Consider the following 27,572-nt stretch of genomic DNA (forward strand, 5'->3'; position numbering starts at 1 on the left):
TTATGTGGAGCAGTCACTCTCTTCGCAAATGAGATGTGTTTACGAAAGTATAAATGCTTCTGACGCGACCTTAGTGTGGTACGTTCGGTCTGTATAAGGGCCAGGTGTGTGACCGCCGTCGCGAAATCTGCATATGCATGGAGTTGATTGTTGTTCCACTGCCCTGAAATTTAGTTATAGTGTCTCTGCAAGCAGCGTTTCCTCAGATGGTCATGCTACGGCTGTACACTACACTGTAAATCGGTTTTATGCGCCTACATAATCTAGCGGAGCACAGCTAGCCTGCCAGTTACGCTTGCAAATACCACACCTCAGATATTGATCACCACCTTTGACAAGCTAGTGTGCCATAAATTTCACGAACATTCTACGAAAGAAATGCGATAGATTATGCAAAATTATACTCAGGGATCAGCCCAAGGCAAAAAATTTAATGCTGGGTCATCTTGTCGTGAGGTGAGCGCCCGCAAATATTCATCTGCTACATATATCCTCCGCGAGCAGCGCGGAGTCGGGATTCTAGAATAATCCACGTCAGTGACTAAACGTTTTTTCGAAGCATCGTCACATGGCACAGGGAGCCTGCAGAATCTAGCACAAACTGAAATGAGAGGACCTTATCAGATACCCCGCTCTTCCAGTGGCACCATTTATCAGTAGTGAACTTCCTACCCTGTATACTTCAAAAAATGCGTCCGCCGAGTGATCAGCTGTTCTTTGAAGTCGAAAATCAAAGGGAAAGTGAACGCATGACTTGTGTGTGGGATTACTAAAACGTTCATTCTTTGATTTCTGTGTGCATTCGTACACAACAATAGTTAAGCGTCCCCCCCCCCACCCCCACCCCCTCGCACCCTTGTGTTTCGCAGAAATAGCAGCTGTGCATTTCGCGTCTAGTTGGCCCCGTGAGCCCTACCTGCCTTAAGTTGAGACCATTGTCTTTAGCATTTCGGAAGCTCCACAGGGGTTTTTTATTCCCGTACGAGCTGTTTCTTCCGGACTTGCAGACCATCTATTTTTCCGTGGTGTCATTAACTTTCCTCGTTTCTTGCTGTAAGGCATGAGTGGCACATATTTCACGACGCAGAGCCTTGTAATACACTTAAGGTTTTCGCCTGGCTTATATTCCCATAAAAGGCACAAGTTATTGTGAGATTGGTTAATCACATCCTCCAAACATATTTTTCTACGACTTATGTATATGAAACAAAGCCGCATTCGTTGCCTGCGCTGCAAAACAAAACCAACCTCTCACCCTGCCAGTATCAGGTCTAAACAAGGCGACAATAGAATTTACTTGTGCCCGACGTATTCGGAGGTAACAGTGGTGATATGCTGCTGCCATCGCCGACGCCCGTAACAGCGGCCAATAAGTGCACAGAACCGCGTCCTTTGTTGGCATTCGAGCACTACATGTATACCAAGACGTAGCTGCTTTTGAAGTGCCCTAAACGTACTACAGTAGCTCGTTAATTCGAACTTTCGGGTAATTCGAACTGACGCCCTGGTCCCGGCACAGCCCCGTATATTTCAATGGAGGGAAACTCCCGATAATTCGAACGCGTCGGAATCCAGAACGGTTAATTCGAACTGGGATCCCATGGTTTCCGTCGCTCCTCGCAGAGGTCGGTCCGGAGTGATTACAATGTGTTGCAAACCAAATTTACTAGAGATGCACGGAAATCAACGTTGATTGAGGCTGGATGCGGCAGCGCGTAATTTCTCAGCAGATGAGAATTCTGACGATGCGCTGGAGCTCTTCGTCGAGGTCTCAGCGATGCTCGTGGAGTCGTGACAGAAGAAACGCAAGCAAATGCATATTACCAATTATTTTTCATTCAGATTGCCTCGACCCTGCCTAGTAAATAAACTTGCTTTCGCGCATAGACAGCGTGATTATTTTGACATTATGGCTCACTGCTCACATGAATGCAATGTAGGTGCCTGTTTCGGGCGTATAACTGACTGATCCATCAATTTTGTTCGCTGTTCGACCTCCACGAACATTTTTTAATAATTCCCTGCCACAAGTGTGTAGTAGCGCCTAATCGATAACAAGTCCAGAGGTGGCTTTTTTGTGTTCTGCCTGCGCAGTGTGGCGTGATGTCCATTCATTCTAGCGCCCTCCCGCTAATTCGAACTCCGCTTAATTCAAACAGTTTTACGGTCCCCTTTGATTTCGAATTAACGAGCTTTTACTGTATTTGATTACAGACGTCGCCATAACAAGCTTTTTAGGACGCGGGAAGGCAAAAAAAAAAAAAAAGAGAGAACCAAAACACTGCATGAGCCCCGATCAGCCCCGCAGCACTCATCCCACAAATGCCGCAGAGAAGCGGTGGCAGGCAGCGCAGCAATTGCAAAGCTCGAGGGGTATAAGAGCACGTGTTCGGCATCGAAAATCCTCCTTTGCAGCCATTCGTGTGGCCCATGGGTCACTTGGGAGCTGGGCGGGGGATGATGAGGCCAATAAGTCAGCCATGACTTCCTGACCTCATGACATGACAGGAAGTCAGCCTGTTCATTTCCTACAATATTGGTGCGACGAGGCACCTATAACACAAGCACCTTTGACAACCTTTTGCTGTGGAGCTGGTGGATTTGTTGGCAGGTGGTGGGAGTCTGCGCAACTTGTTTGAGATAATGGATCACCTGTGTAGAGTCGGTACTAAGATTGACGGTGCACAAGGCATGATTGGAGGCGGTTGCACACAGCAGGGCGCCGTGTATAGCCTGCAATTCCAGCAGGATTGGGTTGCCTGTTGCAGAGGTGCAGAGAATACGGCGTCTCTGCATTATGGAGAAGCATGCTTTACAGGCCTGAGATACCTTGACAATTTGGTTCATTCTATGCTGGGATGAGTGGGACTGGTCCACACCGTGACCCCACATATTCCTGTGCATGCAGTGTCGTTGTATAAGAGACATTGACCGTCTGGTACCGGGTTATTTGAGATGGGAGAGCTGTACTGTACCCTCCCCGGTTCGTCTTTTCTTCAGATGGCTTGTTTTGGTGAGGTTATAATTGTGTAACCCCAGGGTGGAAGGCCATCCTGACTTTGCGGAGGAGCCAAGATCGTACAGTGCATGGCTGTTCTGCAGACATGAATACCTTGACAGTCGCACAGCTCGGTGTTGATCTGAGCTTGTTTCTGGAGGAACGGTATTGGGGTGATGTGAGGGAGACAGGTGATGGCTCGCATGACTTCCCACATGGCTCCCCGCTAAACTGGCTTCCCATTTTAGCGTGTTGGGAAACGGTGAGACGCTGAAACTGACGTACTGACATGCTGTTTATGAGGCAAAAACGTGCAAATATCAGTTGGGGCCGGCATTGTGAATCCTCTGTACTTCGGCAATGAGGTCAGTTTGAACTTATGGCACTGAACAAAAATGGCTGTATAGATATTTGGTCCAGGATAAAGAACCCAGTGAGATCTAATTAAATCGTACCTCTGCGCGCCGCACAAATCCTCGATTTCAATTTATAACATCGCGCTGCAATGTGTTTCCTGTGGAATGACATAGGCCTGGTTTACTCTGATAGGAACCCTAAATACATTCTTCGTTTTTAGCACAATACGAATGGACACAGCTGGTAAATCCATCGCAGCACTTATACAAGAGCTGGGTCACCGTACAACGATGTGTCAAAGTGATGTTTATTGACCGCGACATCGCTTGCAGGCATCGTCCTTACTGTCGGTCTCGCAACGATCTTGAGAGTATTGGTTGGTGGAAATGACTGCTAAACAGCATGCTGCTTGTGCAAGTAGTTAGAGCGCAGTTCCCGCCGAAGGTACTGGCCTGTAGGAGACTTGGGCAGGGTGGGGACAAATTCCAGCCCTCCATGAAGCTGCATTGCGTGCTCGACTTGCTCTGGAGGGGTAAAAAAACGGGAGCAGATGTTAAAGGGGGGCACGAAAACATCATATAAGTTATTTGTACCAGGAAGCCAAAACGCAAGTTTGGTTCGCCCAAAAGACTTGCGGCGGACAGCACTTTTTCTTTCTTTTTTTTTTGGGGGGGGGGGGGGGGGGGCTATCATACACATAAAAAATGGAATGCGATGGCCGAGCACGAGCAGACGTAGATGCGACGTCGGCACATTCGTAGGAGACTACGACTCCGAAGAAGAGCGCCCCGCACCGAACTTACATGTTCTCCGCCACTGGCGGCGGCTCTCGGCGTTTTTTCTCCCCGCGACGGTGAACGATGACGCCAGGATCGCAGCGGGGACTTGACGCACTTACTTCCACTTATACTTTCCGCACTTACACGTCCCTGTGACTCGCATCGTCGTGACACTATCGACCAATCATGCTTTTAGCGCCCGTCGCATTTTTTGCTCGACGAATGCTCTCGTGTTAAAAAATGCCAGGCGATCACAAAACGCTCTTGCAAACGTGCGCCTTCGGTGGAGCCGCAGTACTTCGATTGCAGGGGCTTGCTCGCGCGCACACCAGGATTTTGGCGACGAAGCCCCTTTTCTAGCTCAATGTTTCGCCTGTTCGGGCGTCTGAGCCTCGCGCAGAGGATTCATGGTAGCAACTCTAGCATGAGCTGGCGCAACGCCTCCTACGCATGCAATATTCTACCTCAGCCCGCCACGACCTTCACAGTTGGCGCGACACACTGGAGCTGTTCATAGCTATAGCTGGTGCTGTTCATGCTCTCGATCAGGGAAACTGGTCACTGGTTTGAACCGAACAATGCATGGTGTCACGCGTGTTAAGCGGATGTGGCCAGCAAAGTTGGCCACAGCAGAGCGAGGCTCGCTCGATGCATCTCGATGCACGCTTCACAGGCCGGAGTTGTTTCCTAAAAGTCGCTTCTCCGGCATCATAAGCCACAGTGCGTAGATGCACGCTTTATGGAGATTCAAGCCACATAAGCTTTAGAGGCCAAAGAAAAGTTGTTTCTCCCGCATCATAAGTCACATTGCGGAGATGAAAGCTTTGCAGGCCAAAGAAAAGTTGCTTCTCCCTCATCAAAAGTCATATTCCGAAGAAACACGCTTTACAGGCCCGAGAAAAGTTGCTTTTACCGCCATATAAGTCACGTTGCGGTGATGCAAGCTTTACAGGCCAGAAAAAAGTTGCTTCTCTCGCATTATAAGTCACATTGCAAAGAAGCACGCTTTACAAGCCGGAAAAAAGTCGCTTTTACCGCATTATAAGCGAAGTTGCGGTGATGCAGGCTTTACAGGCCAGAACAAAGTTGCTTCTTCCGCATTATAAGTCACATTGCAAAGAAGCACGCTTTACAGGCCGGAGAAAAGTCGCTTTTACCGCATTATAAGTCGCGTTGCGGTGATAATGGCTAGGTCATTTTTCTCGCAAAACTGCTGGCCTGACGGCGGGGCTGTTATTTTTAAGTGCAGACACTTTATGGGCTCGCCTTGTCGTCATAGCTCACTAACAGTCGATGCGACTGCCGGAACCAGGCTGCGCAACGAGATAACGGAACCAAGTCGAGCCTGATGTACCATCGTCGGGGGGTCACGCTGAGGCATCGAAAACCACGTAGTTTAAATAGTCATAACCGTTCGAACCTCGTGAACCGCTGGTGCTTGGGAACGCTGGTTGGGCTGGTGTTTACGGTAGTAAGCGAAAAAAACGGCTGCGCAAGAAAAAATGGCTCGTTCGAAATGACGCAGAAAGGCCCCAGCCGCGCAAGAAAGAAATCGCGCGTTCGAAATGACGCAGAAAGGCTCCATCCGGGCAAGAAAAAAATTACGCGTTCGAAATGACGCAAAACAAACAGCTCCAGCATACGAAACTCCTGCTGGCGCAGTTTCAGGCAGGGGGCGCGCGAGCACTGAGAAGGCGGGAAATTTGAAATGCATTGAGTGGCAGCAGTGAGCGGATAACGGCGCTGCAGCCCATTATGGCGAATCACTGCTCTGCACTTCCGACAGCATTGAGTGGAACGGCTTTAATTTTTTATATGTTTATTTGGATGGCGGCCGACGAGTCCGTACAATGTCTGGAGTCGCGTGTGTGTTTATATGTGTACAATGTAGTGTGCATAGAGAGCGATGAAACTTTGAAACAAGAAAAAGAAAACTTCGACCAAGGTAGCGGCCTCAACATTTCGGCAAGCAGACTTATGTACCCATACGCACCCGAGACGTGCAGGAGCAACTCGTGTGTGAGGGCGTCGTCGGCGCAGACTCCTTGGGAGAGCACAACGAAGGCCCTGGGAGCCTCGCCCAGCTGCGGGTGCGGGAGACCCACCACGAGCGCCTCGGCCACGGCAGGGTGGCTCAGCAGAAGCTGCTCCAGCTCGGCCGGCACCACGTGCACGTCCAAGCAGCGAATCAGGTCCTTCACGCGCTCCACCACGCACACGTTGCCGTCCTCGTCGAAGTGCCCCACGTCCCCTGAATGCGGACGATGTATACTTGCACGCATGATTGCGAGAGCCCTGCAAGGGGCTGGCAACTTCGCTCCTGTTTGCTATCGTGCACGTGCACCGTGCTCACCGCAGTCACGCTTCATAGCGCCTCTCGCCTAAGCATATACGTATTCCTGTCCTTATCACGTTCGTGCAAGATAAGGTGACCGGTGTAGATTGCAAGAAGCTTTGACGTTGGCGGCTCTGATGAAAGCTAATACACCAGGGCTCTCCAACAGATTATCGTGGCCCCAGTCCACATGCGCAAGGAACGTAAACCCATCTGCTGTCCACCTTGCGCCACGTACTACGCCAAGGGTACGTGGCACCCGAGAGGCCGAAAGCTGTGACATAGTCACCGAGGCGGTCTTTCAGAACAACATGCATGGTGCAATCGTTTCACCACTTGAGTAGGCACTCATCGCCTAATTGCTCGGCCCGGATGAAGCTGAAATTCTCGCCATCGTCTTTGCTTCCGCTGACAACTGTCCCCCCGTTCGCACCACCCACATCTACATGGATTCCAAGTCGATAGGTGTTACCTTTTCGGGGGCCACGCCTACCCCTCAGCATTCTGGCACCTGAACAACGTTAAAGAACAATTTCACGTACAGTGTATGCCCGGTCACGCAGTCGTTGAAGGGAACGAATGCGCCGCGAAACGCTCCTGCGGGCTTGACGCCTGCGACACAAATCCTTGCCCCCCGCTAGTTCACCTAGTGGTATATACCTTCTGACTTCCACTGCAGACTGCCACTCGACTCCACTCATTCTACGCACTCCTAACGATTCCCACTGCCCCTGGCAGTGGGACCATTTTCTATGGGACCATTTTCTATGGGAGTGATCCCACAACACTGCAAAACCACACCATTGCACCAGGAGGTGGCAGGTTGTTGCGATCACTGTCCTGCAACAACGTGACGTGGCGGATCACATCTTCGCAGTCCCCGGCGGCTTCCTGGACCAAAACAACTGTTTCGTCCCCACTATGCTTTCGAGAATAAAAATTTTATCCGTCCGTCCGGTATCGGAAGTTCCGCGGAAAATGTCTCCGGCTTCTTTGGTTTCGTACTCAGTCGTCTATTGCTTTCTTGGCTGCGTGTTATTACCGCGCCGCTGTCTTGCGCTAGGTTTTGACCAGAATATCGGGTCCCGTCGGCAAAGAATCGCATGCACTCGCTGAAGAGCTAGTGTATCTTGGGAAAAAAATAGGCTGAAATTGGTCGCTAAGACGACTCTATAATAAGGACAAGTTTCGTTTACTTGTCATAATTAGGTCACACTGAAGTTAATTCATGGCCGTCTACAGAGGGAGTACGCGGCTACATAAAACGGCTGTAACTCCTGTTTTATAGGAACTGTCCCGAAATAGGTACATGAAAATGTTTTAGAATTAATCCTGACGAAGTTATGTGAATGTGTCTTTATTGGATCGATATAGTGTGTCAGCATACATAACTCAATGTAGTTATCCACCAATACAGTTTCGCTGGTCTTCCACTTTCACAGCAGTGGAAGGACTAATTTTTTTCCCCATGAATTGATGAATGGAGAAAGGCGGGGCTTGCCGTTACCCTTACAAGCAACAAAATGCTACCCGCGCAAAGTGCACAACCACGCCTTTAACTTCTGCAGACCCGACGACAGCTAGATGAAGCAGCGGACATTGCTCCATCGTGCGGCGCAATTCACCCGGAGGTAGGCCACGCAAAGCAAACACACAGCATGCTGCGGGAACAGCACCGCGGATTGAAAATGTCCAGTGAGGCGTAAGGATCCTTGCACCCCCATAGAGATTTTCAGTTTACATTCACAAAAGAAGGAATTGGAATTTTTTTGTAGCGTTGTCTTCGCATGACTTCCGTGTGGCCAGTCAAAGAATGTTTACCTGTGTGCAGCCAGCCATCGGCGTCGATTGTTTTATCCGTAGCCTCCTTGTTGTTGATGTAGCCCTTCATGACCTGTGGACCGCGGGCGCAGATCTCGCCGTCTTCATTGGGACCGAGTGCTTCTTTTGTCTCGATATCGATGATCTGCGGTGAACTATGGTAAACACTCCCTTTCGCCACTTTTTGTGAGCGGTCTTTCCAGGATGCTTACCTTTACTTCTGTCATGGGAAAAGGAGCACCGATAGAATTCGGGTTTGTCGTAGGCATCGTCATAAAACCAGTCAATTCTGTCATCGAATAACCTGCGTGGATGACGAGAACCTCACTCATTGTTCTACGTACGCAACGATACAGCTCTTTTTCAACACCCGAGAGCGTGGTAAGTAGTGCCACGCTTTTTATTACGTCATTTATAATAATATATGATGTGGTACGGTTGTATAATATCGGTAAAGATCGTGAATTGTTACCATGCAAATGTAAAACTGTTGCGGGTTACTACTAACTAGCTATATGATCGGCTACTTGCATCTGAAAGCCGAACCATTTCTCACCGAAATACAGGTTCTCCAGTTTGAACTTTTGCTTGAAATCTTCTATGACAGAGGCCGGCACAACACCTCCGCCGAGTCCAGCACTTGTCCAGCTAGTCAGGTTGTATTTGCCGGCCAGAGGGCTGTTGGTCAGCGTCATCAGACGAGTGGGCATTAGCGGTACGTGCGTGATCTGGCGAAGACAATAGCATACACATCAGTGCAAAGAACATTAGAGCTTCGTGTACCAGCAAGAGAAGAATCCTCAGTGAACCGATAATCGCTTCCACAGAGCAACCACAAACCGCACGTTTGGCGGGAAAGAACGCGTTACAGGCGCTCCGTTACTTGAAGCCGAAGCTGTCTCGCGAGTACCTTTTCCGGGACGGGGACCTGCTTTATCGTACGCTAAGCTCGAAACCTCTGAGCGCACGAGACCACCCTCTCGGGTTTAAGCTGCACTAAAAGTGTGGCAACTGAATATCGAGGGAGTGTTACAGCAGCAAAAATATCAATGCGAATCATTCTTTCCCTCCTAATCGAGGTTTCAGTTGCTCGGCTGGCTGGATTTCAGGATTCCTATCATAAATGTGTCTAGGCAAACACGTTGCCCGGCTACTAGCACTGGTGGCACGGTCGATGCAAGCTAACATTATTTAGCGCATATGAAAGCTTGAGCACACTTGAGGCAAAACAAAAATAACTGATACGTATACATACATAACGCTGTTTTTCTTTAAAGTTAGACATTAAGTAGTTTGTTACGAAAAAAAATTAAAATCGCCGCATCTACAGTTTAAAATGCGTCGAAAAGAGGCAATATGAGTGCAAAAACCAAACTGTGGATGTCACGCGCCATAGGGAGGAGCAGGAGCAGCGTTTCTGACGGGACCAACGGAACCCAAAAAGCAAAAAAAAAAAAAAAAAAAAAAAAGCGGGGGGGGGGGGGGGGGGGGAACTCGCTTGCGTAGCCACGCAGCTGGCTACCGTGGTCTATGTGGCCAAAAAATACAAAAAATAAAAACCAAAAAGTTAGTCAGAGACACTTTGAATGCGAAAGCCGAGCAAGGCGCCAGAGCACCCCCGCTCTCCAACGTGGAGTCTTCCGTTCTGCTCGCGCTGCGCTATCACAAAATACTGCACCCCAAGCAACAGTCGGCGTTCTCAGTGGCCGGAGTGCTCCCGTCCTGCTCACGTGCCATTACGAGCCCCTGTTCTTTAGTCCACCAGTACTGTGGAGCTACAGTAGCGTCGGGGATGCGGGCTCGCTCAGCCCTGGTTTGAGTGCCCCCTACACCGAAATGTACCAAGTTTTCTTTAAAAGCCATTAATTTATTTGTTTACAGGAAGCTTCCTGAGAAATGTAACGTCAATCTAAGCATTTTTCCTTCTACTATTTTCGCCTTCGGCCATTTTTCCAGCCGTCTTCTGTGGACAACCGCAATGCCGGGTTGTTCGCCTGGCGAGGCACATAATGTTTCACATTAAAAAGGAGGATCTCTCGCGCAGCCCCGAAGCATAGGAACGGGCGTTTCGGTGAAGCGACTTATTACGCCACAAAGCTTAATACTCCCCGCAGTGGTTAGCATTGATCAACACACTCTATGCTCGCCAGAGTTTGTCAGCATGATCCTGCTGGCGTGATTTTACCACGAATCAATTTTGGCTACTAATCCCAGCTTCAAACAACTGCAGTGTGGATGTCCGACCTGTTATCCCAAGTACGCTGGAATAAGTCATAATAGCTGCTGTCATCACAAACAGCGCGCGCACATGCGTGCACGCACACGTTCTTCCAAGCGAAAAAAAAAATGTTTCGCGTTTAAAGGTAATCATCGGGTAGTGATTCTGCCTGAAATTGTTGTGCATTTTTAGAGATGTCCACGCGCGTAAAGGCTTCCAGTGGTACGGACTCGCACGGCGACACATGCCTTGTGTTATGCGTGCGCTTATGAGAGCACTGCGGCCACGCCGTACCTGTGCGTACCATGATGGTTATCTGAAACTACATACTTCTGGAATAGGATGGCTTGGAATCAATGGGGAAAACATTTAAATAAGCACACGCAAAAGCGGCTGCGGTGCGAGGACGTCGTCGACGTACGCGGTACTTTTCGATGGCGGCGAAGATGTCCTCGGTCTCCGTGGAAGAGAGCAGCACCTGCGTGCAGCCTCGGAGGCAGTTCCCCAGCACGGTCACAATGCCGGACAGGTGCACCGGAGGCATCCAGTCCAGCGTTACGGGACGCACCACGCGGGCGTTGGCAACCGGCAGCGTGGCCGTCCATCTGCGCCACCCGCAGACACCGTCAACCGCGCACACCAACGCCGAATCACCTCGCGAAAATACAGGTTTCTAGATCCGCTACTAAAGTATGTACGTTGAATGGGCCTCATAAATTGGGCTGATGCCGGTTCCATTCGGCAGACTGTCTTGTCACACTCGTGACATTTGCGTGCAGGGGCAGCAGTATCGAACGCAGCGCTTTTCTCAGAAAGACCGCTTAATCACGGAGTCCTGCCCCGGGTCGTATACGAAGTGGGCAAGCATACGCGGGCATAATAAGACATGGTAACTAGCGGAACATAAACAAGGACAAGAAGAAGGAACGCTGGATAACGCTTATTGTGCTCTTTGCCAACTATAGCGCAGCTTTCCGCCCAAAAATACACTGCTCAACGACCGATGACTTGGCTTTAATTAGCTGTTAATAGGCCAAAAGTTAATGGGCCACAAAGAATCCAAAATGCAAGCTTACTTCTCGAATGAGACTGAAACGTTTTGTGCCAGAAACCTGGCGAAAACGCCTTTCTTTCTCACAGCCAATAAATATTTTGGCTATGCTTGAACGTTAGGCTTTTTCTTTGAATTCTTTGTGTCCCAAAAAGTTTAGGCGTGACCAAGGAAATTCAATGTTTTCAGCAGGAGGGTGGTCGCCAAGATTAAAGAAGGCATCGAAATAAAGAAAATATGGGTACTTCTTCACCGAGTACATTAATGCAAATATTAGAGGGGCCATGCAGACAAAGTATGTTCGTTTTATTCGAAAGATTTCGTGTTTTATAGTGCCGCCAGCGCTTGTCCGGCAGCAAACGATGCCGTATTTAGTGAGAAATCAATCAATTTATGGTAAAACTTTGAATTTCCCGCCAAATTGTGTGTTTTCGAGACGTCAGTAATGAAGTCATAAGAGCGCGTATTCAAAAGAACTTCCACTGTGTCGTTCGGCTCTGCAGCCTTGCTTGCCGTCAGTCCTCCCAGATGGCGCTACCATAGTCATCTACGGACCGTTGTCCTCCGTTGCTTTGTTTTTGACTGCGTTTGCACCTGGCTTGTTTTTGCTACTGTTGAAAGTAATCGTTTCGTGAAACATGGGGTATGCTGCACAAACAGGGTTCACGTAAGACAACGTCACTAATGCCAATTGGCCAGTGTCGTGTAACACAACTCCAAAGCGGCAACAGCTGTGCAGCTAAAACAAGCATAGTGCGCCCAGTACCAACAGTAGTGCGGATCGGTACTTCTATGCTTACATTGTAACTTTCATTGTTTACGCACCATTCTCATTTCTGTAAAATGAATAGCTCATTCGGCAAGCTTATAAGCCATGCCTGATTTGCGTCGGCTTTTGCCGGCCTCATCAAGTCGCACAGCTGGGCACGTATGACATCATGGGTTCTGTTGCGGGATATGAACAAGTGGGTCGCATGGCCATTCCATTTTTTCCTAATTATATAGCTTAATTGAGCGAAGTGAGCTTTAAAAGTGGTGTAAGTATGATTGTAACGCGGCAGTCTTTCGAATGAACCAAACTAGTGCTTTGTCAGGCCGGCCCCTTTAAAATGTACTGTATCTGCAGAAAAATGCGCAATTGGGAAGTTAAGACAGTTAGCTGTTCATCCCTATTTATGTCCACTTCAGGATGAAGACCTCTACCATTGACTGGCAACTGCTTCTATTCGGCGCTGTTCGAATCCACTCTTTGCTACCAAATTTTATGCTCATTCCTACATCGCGTTATCACTGTACTCTTGCTACGGATACCGGTGGTCAGTTCTACGCATGAATATCCAGGCAAACTCCGGTTCTTCTTTTAATTGGAGCTCCTATATCTTCTAGTATTTTAGTTCGCATCCTAATCCAAGACGCTCGTTTCCTACCTGTAAGTGATGCACCTATCATTCCTCTTTCCTGAGTTCGTTAAGCCGACTTTAAGTTTTCCTTTGATGTGCTTTTTCGGCAAGCTTATAAGCCATGCCTGATTTGCGTCGGCTTTTGCCGGCCTCATCAAGTCGCACAGCTGGGCACGTATGACATCATGGGTTCTGTTGCGGGATATGAACAAGTGGGTCGCATGGCCATTCCATTTTTTCCTAATTATATAGCTTAATTGAGCGAAGTGAGCTTTAAAAGTGGTGTAAGTATGATTGTAACGCGGCAGTCTTTCGAATGAACCAAACTAGTGCTTTGTCAGGCCGGCCCCTTTAAAATGTACTGCATCTGCAGAAAAATGCGCAATTGGGAAGTTAAGACAGTTAGCTGTTCATCCCCATTTATGTCCACTTCAGGATGAAGACCTCTACCATTGACTGGCAACTGCTTCTATTCGGCGCTGTTCGAATCCACTCTTTGCTACCAAATTTTATGCTCATTCCTACATCGCGTTATCACTGTACTCTTGCTACGGATACCGGTGGTCAGTTCTACGCATGAATATCCAGGCAAACTCCGGTTCTTCTTTTAATTGGAGCTCCTATATCTTCTAGTATTTTAGTTCGCATCCTAATCCAAGACGCTCGTTTCCTACCTGTAAGTGATGCACCTATCATTCCTCTTTCCTGAGTTCGTTAAGCCGACTTTAAGTTTTCCTTTGATGTGCTTTTTAACCCCCATAAGTCATCACCGGGTGTACGCATTGGCTTTACAATAGAGCTGTATACGACGAGCTTACCGTAAAATTACCGTAAGCTTACCGTAAGGAGACAGCGAGCCTACACTTAGAAGCTGCTATGACTCTTTTTTTTTTTTTTTGCCCAAAGAATAGTACTGTTTCTTTAATGTCTCGACGGTTTTTCTTTCAGCGTTCATGTAAGTCTGGGCCGAGTGGGGCGGCGAGAAGGTCGTGTCAACTACAGTCGAACACGGCTATATCGAACTCCAAGGGGATCGCGAAATAGTTCGATATACGAAAAATTCGATATAAAAAATATGGGCTCTGAGACCTCACCTATGGCGAACGATCACTTACCGATGGGCGCATTCAACAATGACAACTAATTCCGCACTCACGACGCAACAGGACGCTTTATTTCCGTGGAAAAAAAAATCGCTGATCTTGGCCTGCTTCTTCGTCCTGGAAATGAAATTAAAGACGCTGGTCTCAATCTTCTCGAGGCCGTCCAGGTGCGACAGCCCAGTTCCTTCCATGCCGCCGGCGAATCAAGCTGAACAACGGCGAATCAAGCTGAACGCAGCGGCCACTTCACCCGCGGAGTACGATCCTGTAGCCGCCTCCTCGTCCGGACGATCTTCACCACACGAGCTATCGGGCTGGGTTCCTGCGACCGCAGCTACAATATCCTCGTCACCGAGGCTCAAAACAGCCTGAACATTGGTGTCAGCGTTCACGAATTCGTCGGCAGACACTTCGGCTGGAACAGCAGCCGGGAAAAGGGACGACAACTCACGAAACGTGTCGCCCATGCACTCGGCGTCGTCGTTGCTGTCTTCGCAAGCTTCAGAAAGTTCGGCCGTCACAAAGCCTGCCTTCCGGAAGCAGTTGGCCACGGTTTCCTTCTTCATGCCGTTCCAAGCGCTTGTCATCATATGTATGGCTCCTAGCAGGTCAACCTTAAGCTCGGTGCCCACGCGGAGGTTCATCAAAAGCCTATCGAGGAGTCGCCTCCTGTACCCGACCTTCGCCATGCCCGCGCATTCCACCACATCCTCCTCAACCTCAATCGGGGTGCAGCGACCGCCGAAGAGCACCTACCAGCTCCCGCGGCGTTCGATATACCCGATGTCGGGAAAAATACGGTTCGATATAAACGTACGAATTCCTATACTTTTACACGGAATTTTCAAGGGGATAATTTATGAGTTCGATATAGACAATAATTCGATATACCCGTGTTCGATATATCCGTGTTCGACTGTATTAAGCGTGTTCTCCCCTGTCCTTTTATACACCTGCTGTTGCGGAGCGGCTGTTTAGGAGAAAGCAAATAAGCAGCTGCTTGCGAGTTTGAAGTCAATGTTCTTAAGTGTATAAATGGTTCATCGCTTGCTGCGCCACCGATCAGTGGAGAGGTGTCGTTCGACAGATGAGACCGCATTCATTGGATTTTCCCCTGTAATATTTTTTTGTCTGTGTGATGTGCACCAGGCAAGTTAAACCAAGGACTTGGTGGGCGGGAAATATCGGGTGTCTGGACAAAAGACGTTTGGGGTGTACGTACGCATCCCACATGACTTGTGTGGCGACGAAGTTATGGTGCGTCAGCATGACTCCCTTGGGTGGGCCCGTCGTGCCGCCAGAGTAGGTGATCACCATGACGGCCTCGCGAGGGTCAAGCGCCGGCTCGTTCAGCGTGAGTCCCTCGGCGTCGCTCACGAGGTCTTCGTACGAGCTGCATCCTTCGCTGGCCCCGAAAGACACCACGCCCTGCATGCCAGGGCACGCTTGTCCTAAGCGTCGGCACTCGGGCGTGAGGAAATCATTTCAGGGTAGCGCCGAAGAAACGAGAGCAATCATTACTTGTTCGGTGGCATAGTCAATTTTCGGTCTCCGTCTCCTGTATCAACCACATTTCTGCCGCAGTCAGTGTAGATCGATGGGCTAATTTTGTCTAGCTGGTTCTATTTACGCATGTATAACAATGAAATACTATACACGCTGTCAGCTGCCAGTTCAGCGTGAACGCTAAGCGAAATGTACTACATACAAGACGAAAGAAGAAGGGTGGCACACTAAACGTTACGTCAAAAACACAAAAGCTACGCATACATGCAATGGAAAAACTGGTCATATATACGCAGGTTTATTCTAGAAAAGGTTGACAGGTGGACTGCTTGCGTAGCACTGCCAATAGAGGGATCTAGACTTCTTGGGCCTTCTCTGCAATTACTGTCACCGCGAACACCCTAAGCGAACTCGTACATTTTCCAGAATAGGTCGGCTGAAATACAGTGGATAGAAAACATTTCAAGATTGGCAATATGCGTGGCGTATTGCCAATGGAAAGGCAGATCATATGCATCGGCAACATTCCACGCACTGTTAAGGAGTTGCCTCATCCACGTCTGCGCGTTCAAAGCTGGTGAGGCCGCCTCACCACATGCCGCCTCACCAACTTTGAAATGTAGCGGCATGTAGCATCGGCTCCGAGGAGCGGCCTAAACATGTCCTGTCTCCGACACGTGACGCCCTTGATTGAAAGCATATTGCTGGATCTTTACGAATGCGTGAGCACCTCGCGCCTCTCCCTCGCGAACTTGAGGCTCGACCCGATTTCCTTCAGGTCTCTGGAAATCAGCTGAAGATGCCTCCGAAAATTGAACCATGTCGGGCTGGGATTTGTGTATATATCCCTCCAAGTAGCAATGGTCCCATAGCGCATAAAGCTAGATCGCAAAGTAACCAACTAACTATCCTCCCTTCCAGAATTCAGAAATCCAACGCAGTGATAGGATTGTGAGGGTGGTCGGTCGGTCTTAGGATTTTTTTTTTTATTGCGCCGACCTTCGGTTTTGCTTTTCAAGATCATGCACAAACTCATGAGTACTCTTATGTGATGCCGGCCAGAAGCGTGGCGTAAGGGCCTGGCCTGTGGGCAGCAGTTTGGAGACCACTGCCTTGTTTGGCTGGCGAGAGCATTTATATGACACGTATCCCTCTAACCCCCCCTCCCCCCCCCCATTCTAATCACCGTAGATCCGTTCTATCTCGACTAATTTTCCTCAACTCCTCTTGTTTTTCATCATCATTTCCGAGATAAAGTGGAGGAGGTGTCTATTACTCTATAGAAGACAAACCAAATCCACATAGGCGCAAATTAGCGTATATGAGACTCAGTACCATTACTGTGAATGCGTACTCGAATTTTTACGCCATGCTGAAAGGCTTAGACTGAGCTCACAAAAGGCCTGCTGGTCCGAACGGAGCCAGGGCCTGTAGCCAAAATGCGGCTGAAATTACTAAGATGTCGAGATATCTTTCCACACATTACAACCTGTGACTCACATTTAGTAATACGGACATTTTTGTTGCGTGCGGGTGGAGGGTGGAGGAGGGGGGATAAATTGAGTGCTTCAACCTAAACTAGGGGAAAGGTTTCGGCATTCGTTGCAGGCACCAAACCCGAACCAGTCGCTCTATGGGACAGATGTATAGTCACTGACGTGAAATGTCGATCTGTACCATGAGGATATCAGGGCCATTCTCGCATTTTACAGGTTTCACCTTAAAATTGCTGAGGCCCTTCGCTGCTTCGAGCATCCTTGGACAGTGCTCGGGTTCAGCAAACACCAGGGAAGGCTTCGCATCTTCGAGCTGGTACTTGAACTCACCTGAAAAGTTGAAGGTGCACATGCAGGTGTCTGATATTCGTAAAGGACCCTCAGTGTTTTGGAAGTATTTTTGTTCCACACTAGCATACGTGGCCTCACATTAACAGATGATTGCACTGTATGTGACCTTGGACAGGGAATTTTATCCAGGCTCGACCGGCCCACTGTGCAGGAATGCTATTGCTTCAAGCCCTCGGGGTATTACACAGGGTATTACACAAAGCTACACCTTGGCTATCCGTGGAGGGCTAGGGATTAATTGGGAGCTCTCTCCCGTCTTAAACCTGCGCCGAAATATCGTTCGCACGGATATTTTTGTTTCTGGCTTCGTCAAAAAAAAAAAAAAAAAAAGAACACAGTCGTGGCCTCGAATAGCATCTGAAATCTTGTTACATACAGACCGGTCAGCCACTGAACTCCCCTTGAGCAAGTGTTCTAAGCAGTTCCTAGTGAGATGGTAATGGCTTGAACATTAAATTGTTTCAAGAAAAAACAAAAGGGAGACGAGATGACTTCAGAATTTCCGAGAATGCTCGGTGCATTCTTCCAATCAAGCCTACGTGAGCTATTTGGCTTTGACCACATTTGAGACAGGGCTAGGCGTTTGTGATATTGTCCGCATGGCCTCAGCGAAGACGTTGGTACCGGAAACAGATCGCGGGGCTAGCGGTGTTCCGACGGCACTAAACCTTCAAGCACTGCTTCCACCATTACAATGTCCAGGCCTACTGCTTCATAAGTTTGTCTGTTTGACATTACGACATGCACCGTGCGAAAACGCGATTGTTTGGGGCTTTCGACTCACTCAGTTGTCTATAAAGGCTTCTCTTTCATCCATGGCTAGGGTTTCCATTCGCAGTGCGTGAGTGATCACCCTCGCATCATCGGCTGTTTTCGGGAACGGTCTATCTAGCGTTTCCGGAACTTCGACCCAGCTTTTCACAGCTTCAGGTACGGCGCAATAAGAAAACTACTGGAGTCGGGGGAGGAACCCTCCATTGGCAACATTACTACGGCCTCTCGCCTGCTCACTCGTCGCATCTCGGCAAGAGTTTTGGGGCGAGTTCACGCACCAACCACGTCCTCTAGACCCAGTTTTTCGCGTCGCCTTTACTTCCTATTGCATTGCGCAATCAAGATGAAAAACCACCAACTGGCCCAGCTCACCATCTTACTGCCCCCATTACACAACCGCGATATGCTCCCGTGTTGCTTCTCGCTATTCCAAAAGGTGAAATCGTCTGTGAAAGGGGCTTTACTGAAGACTAAGGTGAAATGGACTATGCGAAGTGAAATCCGATGGCCGTTTCGAAACGGAACTTTGAGTGCGCTTCGAGAAGTGGTAGAACACTGGCTTGAGTGTGTGAGCTCTTGTCCAAGGAGTGGAGCGCCTTGCCCTGGGTGGCGAGATTTTTCCAAATTGAATAGCCTGTTACATTCCGCATATACGTCGCATATTGAAGAGCAAGATCGCGTCTAGTGAAATAAAGCCGTCTACGAGAAGTTTGAAGACTCCAATCGTGTGATGCACTCGTGATTTATATTGCAACATCCACGCATCATGCTTGCCATGCGACGACGGGTTTCGTCCCGTTTGACAACGCACGAGTCGCTGCAGTAAAACGATACGCTGGTTCGTTCAGTATTCCCGAACGAGTGGGAGTAAGGGCCCCGGGCTTCTGAAAACGGGAGGATGGAGCATGAGGCACTCACGGACGGTCTCCCCGCGCACAGAGAGCAGCGTGCAGCCGGCCCGAATAATTGCCAGCGCAGTGACGAGGAACTCGAGGATGAGGCCGCAGCGCACGCCCACCAGGTCCCCAGGCTGCAAGCCTAGCCGTTGCAGGCTGCAGGCCAAGTGGTAGCTTGCCTGCAGCACCTCGCGGTACGTCTGCCGCCGGTCGCTCACGGCGCCAATCTGCGAGGAAAGCATTGCTTGTTAAATAATCATGCATTACTCCTTTGTCAGTCCGTTCACTGCCTAATATACTCAATGACATTTTCGTTGAGATGGCTTCAATTTTGAGTGCTTTGCTTTATTCTCGGCGGCGACAGTTCTGTTCGGTACTAAATTTCGTAATAACACAAGGCAGCCGCATACGTTATGACGAAGGCGATTTGCGGACTCTGCATTACAGGCGCCTTAGTGCACGGTAAAGAAAGCCAGGTCGTTTTTAATAATCTGGAGCCTGGAGCGCGTAGTACAGTTGCAACTTTAATCTATCGTGTACCCGTGTTCGGTCCTACGAGTAGTGCTAGCTCACTTTGTTTTGTATGTCGGAATTAATGTTGGTTGACTACTTCTATCGACACGCCATTGCTGGTATGTTGGGCATTTTTCAGCCTCTGTGCTTGAAGAAGGCTTGCTTGGATATTATAAGACCATCAACCGCCAGAAAGACGGGGCGCCCTCGCCGATGCAATGTGAGACGGGCTCCATGAATTAGATGCGTTGCTCGGGTGAGCGCCACCCAGTGTGGCAGCTCCTTGCGTCAACGACGGCTTTGCGCAATCGTGGAAAACTTAACTACAATTGACATAGCCTAATGTACATATTGTGCACTAACTCCAATAGAAAAGGTGGCGAAATGAGCGCATGGTGCAAACAAGTGTATTTTTGTAAATGGGGATTACCACAAAACCACGAATAAACAGTAAAGATTCTGGGGTATTTTAAGGTAACAGTTTCAAACAAATCGTGAATAATAAGTGGATTTATTAATTGGCAAGAATATTTAAGAAAACAGCAAACAAAGCACTCGTGAATGTTATGTTTAACTCGTTGCAGCTTCCCGAAGAAAGCGCAAAGTCATGCGTCGATGAAGTAAATTTCGACTCAGAGAACGGCTGCTAACCCCGAGATCTGCAGTGGTTGGCTACGTCATTTGTATACATTACGATATTACGGGTGACGTTTAACCTTGTCTGTATACACTGTAATATGATCTTTTGGTTCAGCTTTACTACAATGCACTTAATTTGCCAATTTATGCAGCGAACAATAATATTTCTGCGATAAAGATGTCGAGTGCATGCATTGACTCAAAGGTGCGGTCTGCGGTGTGGCATCATGCAATGCAATCATGACGTAGCACTGCGCAGTGCCACAGCTAAAATCTGGCATTTCCGAGTCAAGTGGCATGCACGTTGCTGTCATTCGCCGAATTTACCAATCAGTGCGTCGCTCACAACCATCGTTGTGAGCGACGAGGGGTGTCCGGCGGCCCCTGAGGCCGCCGGACACCCCTCGTCAACATACAAGTGGTCGCCGCCACAGCCATGACTGCTGGACATATGTAGTCGACGGTGGTCAGCAACAAGCAGTCAGAGGCCCGTGAAATGAAGGCTGTCCTTCCAATTCCCGAGGAACTCAATGATGCGTATACACGTGTATTGGAAGCCATCTGCAGCACTGACAACCCGCTCAATGCATTATTCAGTCAGTAACTTTGTGGAGGGCGGAACATATTGTGAAAAATCTGCTGAGCTTGTAGTTTGCGCCAAAACCAGTAACAGTACGGAAGGAACAGATAAACTCTCGTAATCTTCGCTCTTCCAGGTATTCCGCTGTATTCTTGTGCCGTGGAACACAGATATTCCATAAGTACCTTTATTTGTTTGCTTGTATTTTTCTTTGTTTATCTACACCGCCATTTCTCTCATTGCAAGGGATGGGTACGCACTCTAAAACACACAGTGCAAGCAAAATAGCAAAAGAAAGGAAAAGCAAGTTAACACTGAACACTCTGCTCTGTATACACACGTGCACACATTTTCACAATGCCTTCACAAACGTTTCATTGCCAACAGTGTTCACTGCTGCAGAAGGTAGAGCGTTCAATTCCCGAATAGTCTTGGCGGAAAGATTACTTAAATAAATCAGTTCTAAACTATTTGGGATTGTTGTCCAGCATCGGCGACATGTAATGATTTGTAAACAAATATTTGCCACGGGGTATCGTAATTCGGCTGCGGGTAAAAAAATTTGCTCGTCAATGAATGAACGACTTTATTTAGAAATAGGCCTGAGGCCCTGGGGGGTTATTGGAAGATGAGGAAAGGGGAATCGAAAGTCTTAATGAAAGTCACATGTACCCTGTTAAACACAACTTGTCCGTTTGCAGGCTCTACTAGGGCTGTCAGACCGTTCTACACTGCTTTGTAAAGACCACTGGCAAGTGAATAAATTCCTATGCATTCGAGAAGAGTAGCATCGGAGCGCAGGCGCTCCAGGTGCTCCGTATTGGTAAGTGGTGGTGGGCAATAGGCTACCAGCTGTTCTCGGCCGCTTTCGAAAGTCGGACATGACCATATAAGGTGAAACAAGTTCGGGACGGTATTAGCTGCACCGCAGAAATTGCACGTAGGTGCGGATGAAAGGGATGTGCTGCCGTGGTACCATTTGCGAACAATGTCCGGGGTGTAGGCGGCATCCGCGCATGCCTTGTTAACGAAGATTTCGCCCTGCCGAGAAAGGGATATCGAAGCAGGGAGAAAGCCTGGGGGGGTAGATTCTTGGAGCCGCCGTTGACTTTGTTGCCGCAGTTGCCGTCTTTTCTGATACCAGGCTAAACATGTAGGTGAGGTTTCGTCAGCGGGCGTGGTAGCCAGGGGAGGAGTCGAAAGAAGGCACTCCCTAGCAGCGTTGTGTGCTTGCTGGTTTCCAGTCGCTCCAGCTGTGTGATCAGGTGTCCAAGCCAGACGAATATGAATACCTTGTCCGCGCAAGGATTGAATTGTGCTTATAATGTGGTTGGCGGTGAGATTATGGGTATAAGCCTTGTTGAGTTCCTGGAGGGCAACATGTGAATCGGTGATGATGCGGTAATGGTGATATTCGGGTTGCTGGGAGGTCTGAATTTGTTGGAGTGCTCCAAGAATGGCGAATAGTTCGACATCGTCAGTAAGGCCGTACGTGTTTCTGATCTGCCGAGATCCATTCAGGGTTGGGTCTTCGGGGCAAGTCCAGGCTATTGCTGCGCTCATGCCGCTAACAGCTGCGTCTGTAAAGATGTCTAATTCCTCGGAGCCTTTGTCGTGAGCCAACTGGGCAATGTACTGCTCCCGTACAGTTTTTCGACGTCGCTCTATGGGGCGGAGACGAAGTATGCCAAGTGCCGGGCGTTCCCATGGCGGAAGAGCAGGCGGCATATTGGAGAGATCTGTGTGGCTGTTTTGATGGTCCCATTGTTGGAGAGCTTTCCCTTGAGGGGTAAGGTCAAGGCGTTGCTGGTGATGCAATTTTGCCTCTTCCACGAGGGTAGGGAGGGGTGGAAGCGGTGCAGCCTTCTCCAGGAGGTCGACTCTGGTGTGTCGCGGGAGGCCCGTAATAGCACGTATAGTGGCACGATGCAATACACCGAGGTCTTTCATATGTCTATCTCGGAGGTTGTAAGTGGAAAAGCCATAGGCCATTCGGCCTATTGCAACGGCTCGAGCCAAGGTGAGACAGGAGCGCTGTTGGGTTCCACCATACTTGTTCGATATTCTCGTAATTAAATGCAAAGTTTGCCGCCAGGTAGTTCTTAGTTTACGGATCCATGCATTGGTGCTGTTGCAGCTGCTAACTTGCAAGCCCAAGAGCCGTATGGTGCCATTCTGGGACATAAGTGTAGTGTTGCCCATGTCAAGCCGTAACTGGTAAACTTGATTTGTGGCCTGGCGGCCATCGACACTCAGAAATTCTGTCTTGGTTGGGGACAATTGCAAGTTCAGGGCTGTGAGGGATCTCTCAAGGCTGAACACAGCTGTTTGTAGTTCCGTTTGCATGTGCTCTGTGTCTGGATAGTCCACTGCTTCCGTCCACACCACGACGTCATCGGCATAGATAGCAAAGCGAGCGGACGTGTCTTGTTCGAGGGATCTTGCCACTCTGTTCATAGCCAGGTTGAAAAGCATTGGCCCTAGTATGGAACCCTGCGGTACCCCTCTGTCGAGGAAGAATGTGCGTGGGGTCCATCTATCATCTTTGCTCGACAGCCGGATTGGGCGCTGTTCAAGAAAATTTCGTATCCACGTTTGCGCTCGTTGACTGGGGAAGGCCAGCGCGAGCTCCTTGAGTATGCCTTCTTGGCTAACGTTATCAAACGCTTTCTGCATGTCTACTGCAAGGAGGTAATCTGGTGTGAGCTTTCGTGAGGTCCGATTTATAACTCTTCGTAGTAACCATAGATAGTCTTGAGTGCCGAGATTGGGCCGGAAACCAGTTTGTGCCGGGTGAAACCACGCTGTTTGTTCTAGGTGATATTGCATTCGATTGTTGATTAAGCGCTCAATTAGTTTACATATCGTCGGTGTTAGTGCGATCGGTCGCAGATTTTCCGGTTGACGGGAGTCTTTACCTGGTTTGGGGATGGGGTGAATGATCGTAAGCTTGAGGTGATCGTCTACTTGGCCTTGCTCCCAGGAAGAGTTGATAAGTCTGAGAAGCGTCTCATGTCCCGCAGCAGGAAGATTACGGAGGTCCTGCCACGTAACCCCGTCATGGCCAGGGGCCGATCGAGGTTTCCCTTGTCCCAGAGCCACCTGGAGCTCACCCATGGTGAAGGGTTCGTCAAGCGACTCCTGTGGGTTGGGGACTGAGAGGCAGGGTAGATGGGACAGTTGTGCCTTGTCGCACGTGGCGTGGGGGAAGAACGTGTGGATAATCTTCTCCTCAACGTCGTAGGGATCTGTCTGTAACATCAACTCGTCAACAATGGGAAGTTTTGATTTTGCCTTGCCCGCCAAGCTTCGAAAAATGCTCCACAGATTGGCGAGACCTTTTGCTCGTCAAAAATAAAAAAAAGCCTTTGTATTCTTCTATTCTTCGAAGCAGTGTTATTACGCAACGCGGCTGTGTAGCTCCATGATACATCCGAAGTTTTTATTTTAGGCACCCGATTTCCCGTTTTTCGAAAGGACGACCTTAAAAATTTCCTGCATAAGCCCCACATTCAGTGGCGGCACATTCGTTTTTTTTTTTTTTTTTTTTTTTTTGAGTGCACCTAGCAACAACTGCTTATGCAACCTCTGTGTTTGAAATAAAAGTGTTCGAATGGGAAATTTGCGCATTTTTATTGCGTAGAAGGCACGTTTGATTTTAGCTGAAATAAGGGGTAAGACCATCCCATTTTGAAGCAAACACATTTGGAAGCAAATGCGAAAAAATAGTGGTTGTTGGATCTTTTTTCTACTACTTAAAAATGATCATGTTCGCGGTTTCAATAAAACTAGATAAATACCAGTGACCCTTCGTCAGCAGAGAAGGGAAAAATTATTGAATTAAAAATTTGATGCAACGGAACAGCACGAAATACACCAAACGCTGTAAGTAAACAACCGGAGCCTGGACGTGTGCTCAGTTACTTTCAAGTTGAAAAGGAGTATTCAAAATTTTCCTAAGGGAAAACCAGGGGTAATAGATGCTGCAAAAAGAAAGAAGACACACACGGATGGCCTCTGGAAACATTTGGGTGAATGAGGAAAAGGACAGGTTTGCATAATGACGGGTTCGCAAGATCGCAAACCTTTTACAATGAAAACACGTTTTGGAATACATTTTTATATATATGACTACACCGGGAGGTGGAAAGGCTACATAGAATTAACACGCCCGTCATCCTTCCTGCAGATATTCTCAAAAACGAGCGAGTTATAAGGTAAATAGTAAAATAAGTTTTTAGGGAGCAAACAATAAATGCGTGAACCTGATACGTTAGCCGCTAAGAAGCAAACTTTCTCGAATCAATACTACTTCAAAGGGATCAATATACTAAGCAATGTGTGACTCTATTCAAAGGAAACGTCACGAAAACTTGGTGTAAAAGTGCTCTGCAAGCTGGCAACGATATTTTTTGGCATAAATTGAGCTTGAAAATCCCGCGAAAAACAAACTTCTGTGTGGGAAACAGCCCTGCAATGCGGGAAGATTAACTCGGATGCGTGCCAGGAACACCGGCGTTTCATTCCTCCCTCTGCGTCACTGAATGGGACATAAACATTAGCATCATGGTCCTTATTATAACATGAGACAGAGTTACAGACGTAGACACAGGCCGCAAAGAGGACAACAATGCTTCAAACGTTAAAACTCGCAAATGCTATTTGCGGCGTTCGAGCAGTCTCGGTGCGTAGTCGCTCAAAATTTGTTATTTTTATGTTGCCAAAGTCAGAAATGATAAAAAGGGTTCCGTTTCTGGGTCAAAATCTTGCCACTTCAATAGTTGTCGCAGAAATGTGTAATTATAGTGTCACAGGAACGCAATACCAGAACGGGCCAGCGCTGCAACATCAACGATCTATTAGTGCATCGACGTGCAGAATACGTGCCTCGCGCACGAACAGCAGTGATAATAATAATAAAAAAAACACTCGACGTCGAGTACTTAACTTGCATGCTCTGCATGCGGATAAGATATGAACGAGTATAGAAGCTGTAGGTACGAAAGGTAAGCGATCACTGTTTTCAAAAAAAGAAAAAAGAAAAGAAGAAAAAAATGCACTCCTCTAGATAAATAAGACAAAACGAGCACAGTGGGACATTGCCGAAACTAGAAAATTCCTTAATTCTCATATGCCAGACAGCCACCGGCCATCCGCGAATGTTCTTGAAGCTTCATGCGCCGTCAACAATGTCTTATATTTATCTTTCTCTTCACAACTTTACGCGCACTGACAACGTCTTCTACCGACACTTTTTGGAGACTTCCCTCCAGCACGTCCACGAAAGCGCATTAGTTGTAGGAATAAGGCCTCATATGATTAAACTGATGGTGTTTCGAGGCAACACTGGTGCCAGAGCGCTTTTGCGGAACATGGCTTGCGCGACTGAAACGAGTTTGTTGGCCACGTGCGCGCTTGATCGCTGTTGTGCAAGCCTCCAAAGGGCCAAGACGAAGTCTCCATGCCCCGTGAGCGGCGCAGCTAGACTCAACGTGCATGATGCCACTTGGCGTTCGGGAAAAGCCCACCTGGCAAACCGAGTCACCGTGCTTGGCGAGTGCGTTGACCATGAGGCGGCCGTAGGTGAGGCCCCTGGGGATGGGCATAGGCGGGTACGCCGAGCGCAGGATCTTGCTCTCGGCATCGAACGCCATCGCTTCACGCGGCCGTGCCGATGTTCCGTCGCGCGGCTATCTACTGCTGCCTGCACGCCCAGTGCCTCATGGCCACCCCGTGTCTCTATCGGCGCCTTTCGAGCTATCAGTCGCCGTGGCAGGTCGCCCCAGATTCGGCTCCGTATACGCGTCGTGCTGGGCTAGATAAGCCCGCGAGCTCCTTGAGAACTGGCGCGGGCGCTGCACCTCCAGTAGCGGCATACCTGCATTTCGGACGGCCGCCTGACTGCATGTAATCGTGGATATTCGGTCCGCCACGGGACGAACCGTTACTTCGACTCCTTCCGGAATCGACGTATCTCTGCATTTAACGCTCCTTGTGCCAGACGGCAGGGCGTCGCAGCAAAAAAAAAAAAAAAAGAAACAAAGGAAAGCATTAATTGGCAGGATGTTCCGCATTATTACAGCAAAGCTGTATACCTCTACACCCCCACCCCCCCAACGGTTTCATCGCCGTGGGCAAAAGCGACAAGGCCTAAGACGCCGAGCGCATTCGTCAGGCTAATCAGGCATACAGCATAAAGCTCCCAATTCGTTTAAGGAACCTACAAAACAAGCGTCGAAAACGCATTATGTACGATAAGGCGCCTGTGAACAATGTGATTCCCATGCACCATTTGTTCCTGGTAAAGATTATGTTTGCAGATGATTAAATCTTAAAGCCTAGGCCGGACTACAGTGTCACTAAATAGAGCAATTCTTGCCCAAGACGCCGGGCGCACGCACCAGGCTATGCAGGACCCCGCGTTTCCCGCATCTTTAGTCACACTTCTGCTCCTGAAATGCTGTTGCACGCGTTATCTTTGATTCACATTCGGAATGGCGTCAGTCGCGCGCAGTCGCAGAGCAGGAAGGACAAGCTAAGCCTACCAGAGTTGACCGACTACAACGCACAAACAAGAAAATGGCGGTGCCCATGAACCGTCGCAGCGCAAACAAATGTCACCTGATGTGAACGGACGAATGATCATGGCGTCGGCACAGAACAGTAGGAGAAAAGAGTGCCGATACTCTGTACTAGTAGTAACACTAGCCGAGCGCGAGCGACAAGCCCGCCGAGACGACGAGAAACATTTCACA

General features: G+C 48.8%; 1 protein-coding gene across 1 annotated transcript; it reads right to left on the reverse strand.

Annotated features, from left to right (window-relative positions):
• Window positions 1-3,648: 3,648 nt before the first annotated feature.
• Window positions 3,649-26,572, reverse strand: LOC144155198 (luciferin 4-monooxygenase-like). The gene is made up of 10 exons (XM_077686503.1): window positions 26,346-26,572; window positions 19,108-19,312; window positions 17,288-17,394; window positions 15,285-15,490; window positions 10,930-11,113; window positions 8,847-9,018; window positions 8,503-8,594; window positions 8,291-8,435; window positions 6,128-6,385; window positions 3,649-3,879 (listed from the first exon to the last, which is right to left on the reverse strand). Exons 1-10 carry the CDS (start codon window positions 26,469-26,471, stop codon window positions 3,749-3,751), a joined length of 1,626 nt encoding a protein of 541 aa, XP_077542629.1. The 5' UTR covers window positions 26,472-26,572; the 3' UTR covers window positions 3,649-3,748.
• Between the last annotated feature and the right edge of the window lie 1,000 nt (window positions 26,573-27,572).

Source organism: Haemaphysalis longicornis, unplaced genomic scaffold, assembly GCF_048455015.1.
Source record: "Haemaphysalis longicornis isolate Haplotype H1 unplaced genomic scaffold, Haemaphysalis longicornis Haplotype H1 scaffold_1, whole genome shotgun sequence".
Taxonomy (NCBI): Eukaryota; Metazoa; Arthropoda; class Arachnida; order Ixodida; family Ixodidae; genus Haemaphysalis; species Haemaphysalis longicornis.

Bases quoted from the DNA above. Each gene is read 5' to 3' on its own strand.
- LOC144155198 (XM_077686503.1), bottom strand. From the start codon at position 26,471: ATGGCGTTCGATGCCGAGAGCAAGATCCTGCGCTCGGCGTACCCGCCT. The intron at 6,386-8,290 runs GTAAACATTCTT...GTCCGCATTCAG, and splicing joins CGATGGCTGGCTGCACACAG to GGGACGTGGGGCACTTCGAC. The intron at 3,880-6,127 runs GTGCGTATGGGT...TTACCCCTCCAG, and splicing joins GTTGCTCCTGCACGTCTCGG to AGCAAGTCGAGCACGCAATG.